This window comes from Helicoverpa zea, chromosome 31 (assembly GCF_022581195.2).
Source record: "Helicoverpa zea isolate HzStark_Cry1AcR chromosome 31, ilHelZeax1.1, whole genome shotgun sequence".
NCBI classification, from domain to species: Eukaryota; Metazoa; Arthropoda; class Insecta; order Lepidoptera; family Noctuidae; genus Helicoverpa; species Helicoverpa zea.
Window position 1 is genome coordinate 17532125 of NC_061482.1, and position 12432 is coordinate 17544556.

Below are 12432 nucleotides of genomic sequence, written 5' to 3' on the forward strand. Positions count from 1 at the left end.
TCTAAAACGATGTCAGTACGAAGGTTTACGTATTGTGTATGTTCAGGACAAGAAGCCGCAGCACTCGTTCTCGCTGAACGGCAACGTGTCCAAGGAGATGCGCGTCATGGGACACGGCTCGCAGCACGGCAAGCATTCATCCAAGTAAGTGAACAGTTACAGCCTTTTTATCGTCCCACTGCTGGGCACAGGCATCCTGTCACACGGAGAAGGATTGAGCATTAAACACCACGCTTGCTCAATGCGGGTTGGTGATTTCAGTCTATACAGTCCAGGTTTCCTCAAAATGTTTTCCTTCACCTTTTTATCAGCCATTGATGTCCAAGATATACTTAGAAAATACATACAAACTTACAAAAGTTGCATTACGCTTGCTCTCACTAGAGACAGGAACTTGACATTACTTCTACAGAACTCAAGTCAAAATTCCATCTCAAGTAAGCAAAACTAAAACAGATAGACAGTATATTGTGAACAGCTGTAAGACACGAAGTTTGTTATACCTAGACTGGACAGACAGAAGTACAATAGCCGTGGTTGCTAGCTCGTGAAATTGCTCTGCAGCAGCAGGAACGACCGCGTAATAGACTTACCAACAAAACTACTATCGACTGGTAGCTCCTACTTATCGGATTACATTGATGAAGTTCTGGAAGTTGGGCCATGCGTTTTAGCGACGTTTAGAAATCAAGGCTTATAAAGTGCATAGGTATTGTACAATGCCCAATACTTTTCAATTTTAGTAGAAACTTCTCGGAATCCGATAATCGACAACTAATAAAATGAGATAGATAGTTATATTGAAATGTCAAAAATGATTAATTAATTACATAAACAGTTATGTAATTTGTATGAAAAGTCAAACTGGACGTCACAAATTTTTCACATATAGCTGAATAGTTATTTTATATGTCTAGCTGAATAGTTATAAATATAATAAGCTGCTTTACCAAATTAATATGTGAGGATTTTATTTTTGGTCTAGTTAACTATTTAACCTTTTTCCTTCGTGGACCATTTTGTCTTGCAGTGCATCAACTATATCTTTTCCTAACAATGTACTCCGTGCAAGATACGACACTGATTGCATTTGCAGTTAATTGTTTATCGCAAGCACCAGCTACACAGCGAATTAGCGCTCAAACTGTGACGTTTATTATTATCTGACGTAGTTAGCCATAGTCTGAGCTGCGGCTGCACTTGTCAATGGTACGTACAACGTATAGTGCCGAGAACTTGGTGAGAAGTTCCCCCGTATGTGGCTAAGAGTTTGACAGTTCCGTGGAGTTATTTCTGAACTATGTAATTCGAGAAATGAGAGTACACTACTATGTCAGAAATTGCTCGAATTCTGCTCAATGTATTTCTGGCTTTCGGTAAATAAGGTCCAAATAATGCATGGACTATTGCATCCGATAACAGCATCGATAGAACTGACATGGTTGTCATTCGTACCGAGACCGGCGGCCGACAGGAAGTCAAATTATTCATAGTTTGCTGCCTCCCGTACTGTCGGTATATTTTGCGCTCAAAGTTGCATGGAATGAGCCCATTTTCCGCGTGCACGTACCTTCGCGTCGGCTGCGTGCGATTCAATTAACGCAATCAATCATGCATTGTGTGCAGCGCCCCCTGTCGAATAATGCACGATTTAATATGGCAGAGTATGTTACGCGTTTGTGACGTCACTGTACGCGAATCTCCCGCTTGTAATTCATTATGCAATGGGCGCGTACAATGCGTACGTAGGTACCTCGTTCGTGCAAATTCCTGATTTGCTCTCGTTTCCGCTGTATTAGTGCAATTAATTAATCTTGCAGTACCGTAATCGGAGTAACAATGCCGTCGGCACATAATTAATTTATATTTGCTAATGATACAGTTGAGCTTGTTTTGATTCGGGAAATACTGGTTGTAATTGATCTACACTGTTGGTTCAGTTGCTACAGCACAGCTAAAAACAAGCAGATAAAATATCTGATCACCACAATTTTATGAATATAAAGCATTTGATTTCGAAAATTAGTTACAAATAGGTACATACTTCCCATATTATTTATAACATAACTCTTGCATACTTTTTGGAAGTTCAACAGTAATTTTCCGCGGCTCAAAATGAAGGTATAAGTTTGATGTAGCTCCTGGCGTCCATTCATAAATTATGAACTTTCAAAGACTAATAGATTTTAATACTTTACCAACATGTAATTATATTTCATTAAACGTGCGAACATGTGAACAAAGCGTGCACATTTCAGCCGATCGTCGTCAGTAGCTTGTAATCAAAGCTGCGTCGATATCCCTTTTATTAGTTCAGAATCAGCTATTTACTTATAAATAATTAACGGCTTTTCCGGTCAGTCCCCCTCGGAGGGGTAGTCTCAATTCTATGGGATATTGCCACAATGGCCAGGAAAACTATTTTTAAAGTCGTTACAAGTAGTCTGAAGTCAGGAAGTCTTACCAAACGTTGCTGGGTTCCCCGAGTATTTGTATTCGGGATGTCCAGACAGGCAGTGGCTACATATGAAACTGGTACACGGTTGCATTTAGTTGTACTAGAAGCCGACCCAGGTAGGTAGATGATGCGGTTACGGATGACACCTACAATTATTTGAAAAGGTTTCTGATTTCTAGACAGTGTGATGCCTATAATTCCTTAGCACCCATAGTTCCTATTTCTCCCTTCTCAGCTTTTAACTCATGTAAAGTCTCGTCCTTCATTACTATACACGCTTCTTGACGCGCGAACGGTAAATAAATCAGTGCGCACCAAGTATGTAAGTTCCATGGAAAACAAATTAACTAGCGGAGGTGCCATAACTGAAAATGTCGTACGAAATGATGAACTGTCTCCGCAATTATAGATAGTTCAACTCAGATTTGCGCGCGGCCCTATGTGTGCGTCGGCTTGTAAATATACAACTTTCATTCGTGTGACAGTGACGTCGTCCGAGCATGACGTGTTCTCATCGCTTTTTGTTATGGGTACAGTCGTTTACGAAAATGTCTAGTTCTTCACGGAGAAAATGTTTTAAGGAGTCAGGTAGCGTTTCAAAAAAATGAAACAACATTCAAAGCTTTTTATTATTACATTTTACAGTTTATCATTATTTTCTCATACGGCTTTTCAAATTGACATTGACAGTATCTAAGATATAAATGAAGTGAAATTCTAAGATGAATTAAATACTCCTTACATATTTTCTAGCTCGGGGTACGCGGACAATAAATAAATGTGTGGACTAAGAATGTAAAAGACCTATAATTTAGTATAATAATGGAAACAAAATGTGTGGGGAATTTTAAAAAATTATATTGCTTCGCATAATGTCGACCAAAATAAGACAGAAGTAATGAAACTCATAAATGAACGTTTAAGTCAAATTGATGAAGGGATGTTGGGTAATACTTGTCGACATGTACAAAAGAAAAAAGAAGAATACTATAGACATTTTGACTTGGAGTCAGAATTTATAATTAACATTGGTGAAAGTAGCGAATCCGAAAATTCATCATTTGATTTTTCAAGTAGCGATACAGAATCATTATAAATAAATAAACTATACTTCGGCCGTTCAGAGAATGCGTTCCTGACACCTATCAGTTAGTCACGACTAGTGATGGGCACAACATAACACTGAGTTCGTTACCGTTCCTTCAAAATGAACCGCCGCATTATTTTAAGATTATTTTCGTTTTAAATTGGCGGAATCATTTGTTTTATATTTTAGTTATTTAAGTGGAAACCAAAAAAAGGTAATATTCATATAATAAAATTGTTTTATTTATTCTTTGTTACAAGTACATTGAATTGAATGTGCGAACAGAATATTAATCAGACTCCGATTTGCTTGAGGAGGTGGTGTCTTCATCATCATCTTCGCCTACATGTATAATTATATTATTATCAATAACAGAATCAATCCTGATATCTCGGTCTAACAAAAGCCGGGTAATCAAATAAAAACAGATCGAAAACACTTGAAAAACGTGGTCTATGCGCACGAAACGACAACGGACGACTGTTTTAGCGTCACAAAATGGCGGCCCATAACGCCATTTGGGGTTACCATTTTTAATCTAAGTATAAAAATGCGGTTTGGTCATAGTTTTATTTTTATATTTCATAAAAGTTATAATTAAGTCTTATAGTCCATTATTTTCCAATTCTTAAAAAGAAAATCAAAACGTATTATTTTATATTATAACTGTATAAGAACAGATTACGATACTTGCCTGTTATTTTTAGCACAGCACTACAAAATATAAACCGCTGACATAACCTTGTAATAGCGCAGTATAGATTTAGAAAAATATTGTTTACCAAGTTATTTGACACTCAGTTTGGCACAAAATTATAACATTCATTGATTATTGATATAATAATGTTGTTTTAATGCTCCTCAATTGTTAAAACGGTAAACAACCAGCAAAAATATTTTTATCGTAACTGCAACGCCATTGCAAAGTTACGTCGTCAGTTCAATCGCGACGTGTCAGGAACGCATTCTCTGAATGGCCGAACTATAAATTACGTAATAACTGTACTTTAAACAGCCGTATACAACCCCTAAATAACTGTATTTGTACCCGACTGTACCTCTTGTCACGCACACAAAGTCACTGTATATGTACAAGGGTTACCCACACATAGGGCCGCGCGCACGACTGAGTTGAACTTACTATACACGCGTTCTCTGATTCCCACTTCTTGTAATACTAAAGATCGTTGAATGTCTCAAGGAACTCAAGCGTTTCATTAGTTCACTCGTAGCTAATCATTTTGGTCATGCCCACCGTAGGAATTTAACCTAGCAAAAGGCACCTGACCTACCTGCATTATGGTATCTCCGCTCATCTTTCCTTACTTCGTGGTTGGTTCGTATGGAAGAGACAACTCGCGCGTTTCAATTAGACGACACGCGTAGCGATGAGTTTACACCGGTGGGTTTAGAATGAACACCTGCTAATGTCTTGTAGGTGGCTTAAGCTCTTGAAGAAGAATGCAAATTGATAGGATTTATAGCCAAAGGATCAGCCTACAAGACAGCATAAGTCACGTTTAACAATACCAAACTTATAAACATCGTACATTTGCTCACTTCGTCCGGGTAGCAAATCTGGAAGTACGATATTGATTCAAAAACGTTTATTCAAATTAGGCTGAAAAATTAGCACTTTTCGAACGTCAAAAACAAAAACTTCACCCTTCACAACTTACTTACTGTGTTTTTGCTGGGAAGAAGAAGTGGCGCAAAAAACTCCCCAGCAACACATGTCTGTCTGTTGGAAGAACTTATACAGAATACAGAATTTACACAGAACAAGTCAAAGCACATAACATGTATCTAAATATATAAAACTCAAAGGTGACTGACTGACTGACTGACTGACATAGTGATCTATCAACGCACAGCTGAAACCACTGGACGGATCGGGCTGAAATTTGGCATGCAGGTAGATGTTATGACGTAGGCACCCGCTAAGAAAGGATTTTGATCAATTCTACCCCCAAGGGGATAAAATAGGGGATGAAAGTTTGTATGAAACTTTGTCAATTTTAAACCGATCGGACTGAGACTTTGCATGCATAAAGCTACTATAGCGTAGGCAACCCTTAAGAAAGGATTTTGATAAATTTCATCCCTAGGGGATAAAATAGGGGATGAAAGTTTGTATACATCTTCTTAGATTTGTACACGCTAATCTTCGGAACTACTGAACGGATTTCAATGATTTTTTCTTTGTTGTATCAGTATTAAGCCTGGTCAACATATAGGCTATAATTTATCTTTGAAACTTGAAGACCTGATGCAGAACTCCAACAGACCAACAATACTATAAGTGATACAAAAATGGTGCCATGGCAAAAATTGTTTCATGTGATGAGCATTTTCAGCTGAGATAATAAATTTTAAGATCTGGAACACCTGATGTGGAACCCCAAGAACCCAGCTTCTCTATACCATATACAGGTATGACGTTTTAGCAAAAGTTGTTCAATTTGATAAGCACTTTCTATTGACTTACACAAATTGAAGATCTAAAACACCTGATGTGGAACTCCAGGGGCCCAGCTTCTCTGTACCATATACAGGTATGACGTTTTAGCAAAAGTTGTTCAATTTGATAAGCACTTTCTATTGACTTATACAAATTGAAGATCTAAAACACCTGATGTGGAACTCCAGGGGCCCAGCTAGACTATAGCATATAGAGGTATGACGTTTCAGCAAAAGTTGTTCAATCTGATAAGCACTCTCTATTGACGTATAAACATCGAAGATCTGGAACACCTGATGTGGAACTTCAGGAGCAATACTACACTTGAAATGTATAGAAATGAATGTTATGAAATAGGTATGGTGAATCAAAAAAGTCATTAGTCCGTCTTTTAGACACGTATTTTTCTTTTCTCTCTCTCACAAACAAATAATAACGAAGATACAACAACGCTTGAATCCACTGCTTAGTACAAATTTTACATACCTAGACGTGGCGTCACGAGCCCCCACTCTCCGACTTTGTTGCGTTATATCTCATTATTATATTGTATGTCTCTTCCAGACCTCGGGACTATAGAGTTCCGAATTTTTGGGAGGCAAACGTGGGGCCGAAGCCAACTCGCTGAAGCCCTTTTGAGACAACTTTAATGAAATGGTGACACAAAACCGACGATTATCCCTTTATACACTATAGAAATGAACCCAAGGACAATCCCCGGTAGACGTCGTTAAAAAAAAGACAATCCCCGGTTTTGTGCTAAAATATTGCTAACTATGGAGGAAAACTACTTGGGCTATTGTGATGGGATGTTAGTGGATGACAATGTACCTATTAGGTACATCTAAAAATGGCAGGTGGAGACTCGCCACCTCACTTACTGGGCCCCCGGGAACCAGTCACTGAATAGCAACAAGAGGGCAACAGGGACATGAGCGGCTGAAGGGTGAGGATACCTCGGTGGACTTTAAACGCAGATTACGCGCTCCCTGTGCTTACCATGAGGCACCTACCCTCCAAGCAGGGCTACTAATCCTGCTCTAGCGACTCCACTATGGACGGCCAAGCCAAGCCAGAGGCGTGAGACCTACCCCCGTCATGGTTCACTCCGACCGGCCGGAAATGGGGGACAGTATACTCTCCCTGGAGAACTCAGTATATATAGCCCCGTGGGGTCGCTACTCCCCGTCTCCCAGCCTCAGATGTCCTGCGGTACCTATATCTCATTATTATTGTCGTTATTATCTCAAGAGCCTTTGTCCCAATTATGTTAGGGTCGACTTCCAGTCACGATGCAACTGAGTACCAGTGTTTTACAAGGAGCGACTGCCTATCTGACCTCCACGACCCGGTTACCCGTTCAACCCAACACCCCTTGGTAAGACGTACTGGCTTCTGACTACCCATAACGACTGCCAAGAATGTTCAATGACAGCCGGAACCTACAGTTTAACATCCCCTCCAAATGACGGTCATTGGTATCCAAAATATACGTAGAATGTACATATGAAAAGTTGCATTGGCAGGCACTTGCCAGACCTGGAATCAAAGACGCACGCTCATACTTGAGAGATTGGTTCTCTACCCACTAAACCACCACGACTTCCACTAAGTCACCACGACTTTGTCATCTATTTAATGTTTTTTTACGTAATAATACTTGTGTAATATTTTTGCCACACACAAATGCGGACTAATTAGAATCACTACTTTTATCCCTATGGTCACGTCTATTGCGGTTCAGTTCTCAGCGTTTTGTTTAGTCTGCTGTGCCTTTGCTGTTAAAGTACAAAAATTAAGTATATAGAACGTTTCTCTTCGGTCCCTTAAAATTCAATATCAGACTATTCAGATCTTTGATTTTGCTGACCTCGTAGTCGCTGGCATAAGGGACAGGATCCGCGTACGAAGTCGCGGGCAACAGCTAGTGTGCAATAAAGAAAGTATAAACAAATAAATAAGTAATGATGTTTTAAATTAAATCAGGTGCCGGAAATAGTTGGGAGGCAGCTGGAACCGCGGAGATCTAGCAAAATAATAACTGTTTCTTTGTCTACCGAGATACTTAGAAAGTTTTCTTGCGTAGTCACATCAGAAATAGATATTCTTACAAAGTTTTCCTGTGTACTCACTACGTAAATAGTAACTTTATTAATATTCTAACGGTTTTCCCGCGGTTTCACCTGTGTCCCGTGGGAACTACTGCCCGCACCGGGATAAATTATAGCCTAAGTTACTCACACATAGTTTAGCTTCTTATGATGAAAGAATTTTTAAAATCGGTCCAGTAGTTGTTGAGTTTATCCATTACAAACAAACAAAGTTTTCCTCATTGTAATATTAGAGGTAGTATAGATTACATGATGTAGCTTAAACAACAAATAAGATCTGTGTTCAACTGAGCTTAGACTCCAGAGCGACACAACTTGACTAATTCGAATACGACACGAACAACAATTAGAGTAGTCGCACCCTACACACTAAATAGTCGGCCGACTTTACCCCATGGTTGGAGAAAATATATTTTTAAAATTCGTGAATTCGTAATTTCGTAAATTCAATCAAACTTCGCCCCCAAGACAATCCCCTGATCAAAGCTTTTAGCGGGCCAAAAGCCTGGGGCCCGTTTCTACTAATTTTACTTAAGCGACATACGATTTACATTCGACTAAGATTTGGATCTTAATCGAATATACGACTCGATTACGACTGAAGCGTATGTGGCATTCCGCTATTTTTTCTTTTAAATAAACGTTTTCATATTTTTCTGTGATTCAATAATAAATCATATTGTCTGCAAATTATTTACGATTGCAATATATTGTAGACCAAACTACAGTATAGAGTAGGTATAGACCAAAATCACCAAAATGGCAGACCAGTCGCAAACCAATCGAATGTCTTTTTAATACGATTGGTCTTATATTAGTAGCAGAATACCCGCTAAAACTGCTATTGCGATTCAATTTCTATTCAATTTTGACATTATTAACTTAGGAGAATCGGGCCCCTGATCGTGGTTATAACGCGTACTACCATTCATTTTCGTTCAGGTTTACGTGCCCGAACCATGGAATAGAGTAACGTACGGCGGGCATGAAACGATCAGTTACGAATTAACCTTCGAGGCGTTTAGGTTCTTTGAGACATGGTGTCAATAATTTTTGGTATTACAAAAAATTGTGGGTTCCAATATCGGCGAATAAGGGCTGAGACAGTAACTTTCCTTGGCTGCCAAACACCCACAGTTTGGCGCTAATTTCTTAGGACATTTTGTATTATGGCATCCTGCGCTAGTCATGTTGGTCCCCCCGAAACAAACTGTCGGCCGACTAAAACTTGGCAGTGTGCACGTCTTAGGGTCATGACACATTATACCGGCTACGGCTAGCTGCCAGCGCGCTAACTACGCGTTGTCCGCAAAGTGCAAGCTCGCAGTCCGCGCGCCGGCCGCGAGGTGTAAGCTTGCTGTCACCGCAAACTCAATATTGTTTTTAGACACTTAGGATTGAACATTGATTGCTTCGCTGCCGACTCGGAGTCGGCGCGTAATGAGCATGCCGTCGGCGCGCTGCACGCATAAGGTCCGCTCGCTTGGAGCACGCGGGCTGCGAGTCGAGTTGTGGGTAGCGGCAAGCGCGCTGACTGCCCGCCGTTTTTCATATTGACATTATGAAATATATTATACTATACACGATTTAATGCTCTAAATTGAATGACAAGTTAAATGCTGGTTTGGAGCGGTGCTGTTGCGGTGCCGGTATAATGTGCCATGACCCTTAGACTGTTGATGAAACGATACCAAACACAACACTACCTCTTATATATACAAATGACAGACATACACCGCGTTTCAATTATTCACCCGCCACGATTTGAGTATCGATTATAAGTAGCTTATGTTTCAATAACTGTGAGCGTTTTATCGATTTTGGAATACGTAACTATCGTGGATTTGTTTTGGTTTGTATTTTGGATAAAACATTAGGTAATTTAAAGACTCATTTGACCAAAGAGCTGTATAGATATGATATATCTAGGTATTAGGTAGTTTGACAGCTGTCTATCTCTGTTCTGATTCTTTTAGTCTACAACAACTAGAATTTCGTTCATTGAAATAGCTTTCGGCAGCACTATCACCCATTTCCCGTGATGACTACTTCGCGCAGTCGGATAAAAAGTAGCTAAGCCTTCCTCGATAAAAGGGATATCTAATATTTAATTCGGATTCAAATAGTAGGTGCGATTATTGTGTTTAAGCAAACTCTCTAACTTTCTGATAGAAATATATGTTAGATGTTAAAATATTGGCCAATGAAGGTGGTAGCGTCGCCCGCTATGTACTAATAATACATTTCTGTCCGGAATATTGGTAACCAAGGACGTGACCATAATCTAATTACAAGCCATTAATGAGACGTCGCATGCCAGGCAGGAACTCTGTAAGTGAACACTTCCCATACCATCCAGGTGCACAAGCTTCTGTGTCAACTTGATTGTCATAGGTACTATCTATCTCTGGTTTTGTGTTGGAATTTTGTAGATGGAATTGTGAAATTAGCCCCAAAATTCCTATCTCAAGTAAGCAAATCAAACAGATAGGTACGTTTTAAAACGACGATAGGTAATCAATTATAATAACCCATTCATCCGTTGTCTTGCGATTGGAGAATGAATTTCCAAATAAGCCCCATGAAAGTCAAATCTTATTAAAGCAAATCAACAGATAGGTAATGATTGAAATCTGCCGATAGATACCGTTGGTTCTAAGTGGTTACGACGGTGATATATTCTAACAGCGTAAGTTTTGTACCATTGCAGTAGGATCGGCGTGGACTCCGGCAATGAGAACAAGAAGCCAGAAGATGAAGTGAACGAGTACCTGATGAAGGCGATCGACGCGCGCTCCACCGACCGCCTGCGCGCCGAGCACTGCCGCCCCTGCACGCTCACCTTCCGCGACTCCAAGCTCGAGCAGAAGGTATGTACATACAATGCTACGATTTAATATATCTATGATACAATATCCAATATTCGTCCGTTGCTAACCAAGCACTATCTTTGTCTTGAATCTGTCAGAAGGCCAAAAATGTATCTAAACTTGACCCTGTCATGGACGATTTGCTAAAATGTTCGATCACTAAATGCACTAGAAAACGGTATAAAGGGTTTCAATATCAGTCCACGGTGGGGCATAAATAATCGCCCAGTCCATAGCTCAATGCTTTCAACTCACTCTATCTAAACTACTTTATTGGTACCCAAATATTAGCCTTGTATTTCGTAAATTAGGAGTCCACAAAGTGACGCCTCGCCAGTTCAAACTAGCGAGCTTTGAAATGAGGCAACAGGACAGTAAGTGCAATTTGCAGTGTGAAACAAGTGGGGCATGACGTCATCAAGCGATTGCCACTGGATGTTTGTCCATCACCAATGTTTAGCTAGCAAGAGCTAATGAGCATTCCAATCAGAACGCGAGCGAGAACGCACTCTAGTTAATATAGTTTAGGGGTGCGTCTATACGGTGCAGGTAGCTTGCGCATGTTGCGGCACATGCGCAGATCGCGTGCATTTTAAAAGCGTGCGCATGTACCAAAGCAATACCCACCCGCGTGCTCCTGTCACTTGCGCATGTAAACTTGCTCCAGCTACATGCACCGTGTAGACGCACCCTAAATTACTAAAAGGCAAAGTGGTTGTACAAAATGATCACGCAACCAGAATTAGTTGGCGATAAACCAACCAGTCGTTTATCGTTCCTATGAATTAGTAAAATGTCTCTGTCCACGTTGAAATTAATACAATGACCTTTCCTAGACGGTCTAAAGTGATGATTATTCTATGCTTCTTGGCCAGTATTGTGTCTACCACTATTATTCAGCTAACAATATAACTCCTCCATTGTCATACTGCCCAATACGTTCCGACCAACGTTTGCTCAGTACAAGACCAATAGTCATAGAAATGTGTGTGGCCTCTCGAGTCTGTCGGCTAATCGAGTGCATGGGAATAATTGATGGGACTTCGACGAGTGGATGGCAAGCTCGGTACATGTCCTCCCGGGGACCCGAAGCTTCCGCTTGAATATGGCATATTAGATATTGGTACTAACGATACTCGTCTGAAGATTGATCTGATTCCATCTGTACATTTCACTTGGTATCTTGAATGTCCTCTTTTGTTAAAAATAAAAGATCTTAGTTTTAGTATTGCATATTATGGCGCAAACACCACCAAATTTTTTCGCGCATATTTGTTTTAATTTTTACAAAAAATCGCTGACCAAAAAATGTACATTAATTGTGTGCGTCAAATCAATAGAATCTCGCCTTTGCATTGGTCCATGTAGAAAATTTTGAACAAAACATAAGTTTATCTGGCCTCTCATTTATTATGCGTATCACGAGCGATTCTCCGAGAGGGGTG

At 40.0% G+C, this 12432-nt stretch overlaps 1 protein-coding gene across 1 annotated transcript in view; it reads left to right on the forward strand.

The window, feature by feature from the left end:
- Positions 1 to 12432, forward strand: part of LOC124645095 (adenylate cyclase type 6-like) — a 329505-nt gene that overhangs the window by 302137 nt on the left and 14936 nt on the right. Inside the window, exons 17-18 of the mRNA XM_047184835.1 lie at positions 47 to 144; positions 10828 to 10987. Of these exons, the coding sequence (XP_047040791.1) occupies positions 47 to 144; positions 10828 to 10987 (258 nt within the window). The remainder of the gene's footprint in view (positions 1 to 46; positions 145 to 10827; positions 10988 to 12432) is intronic.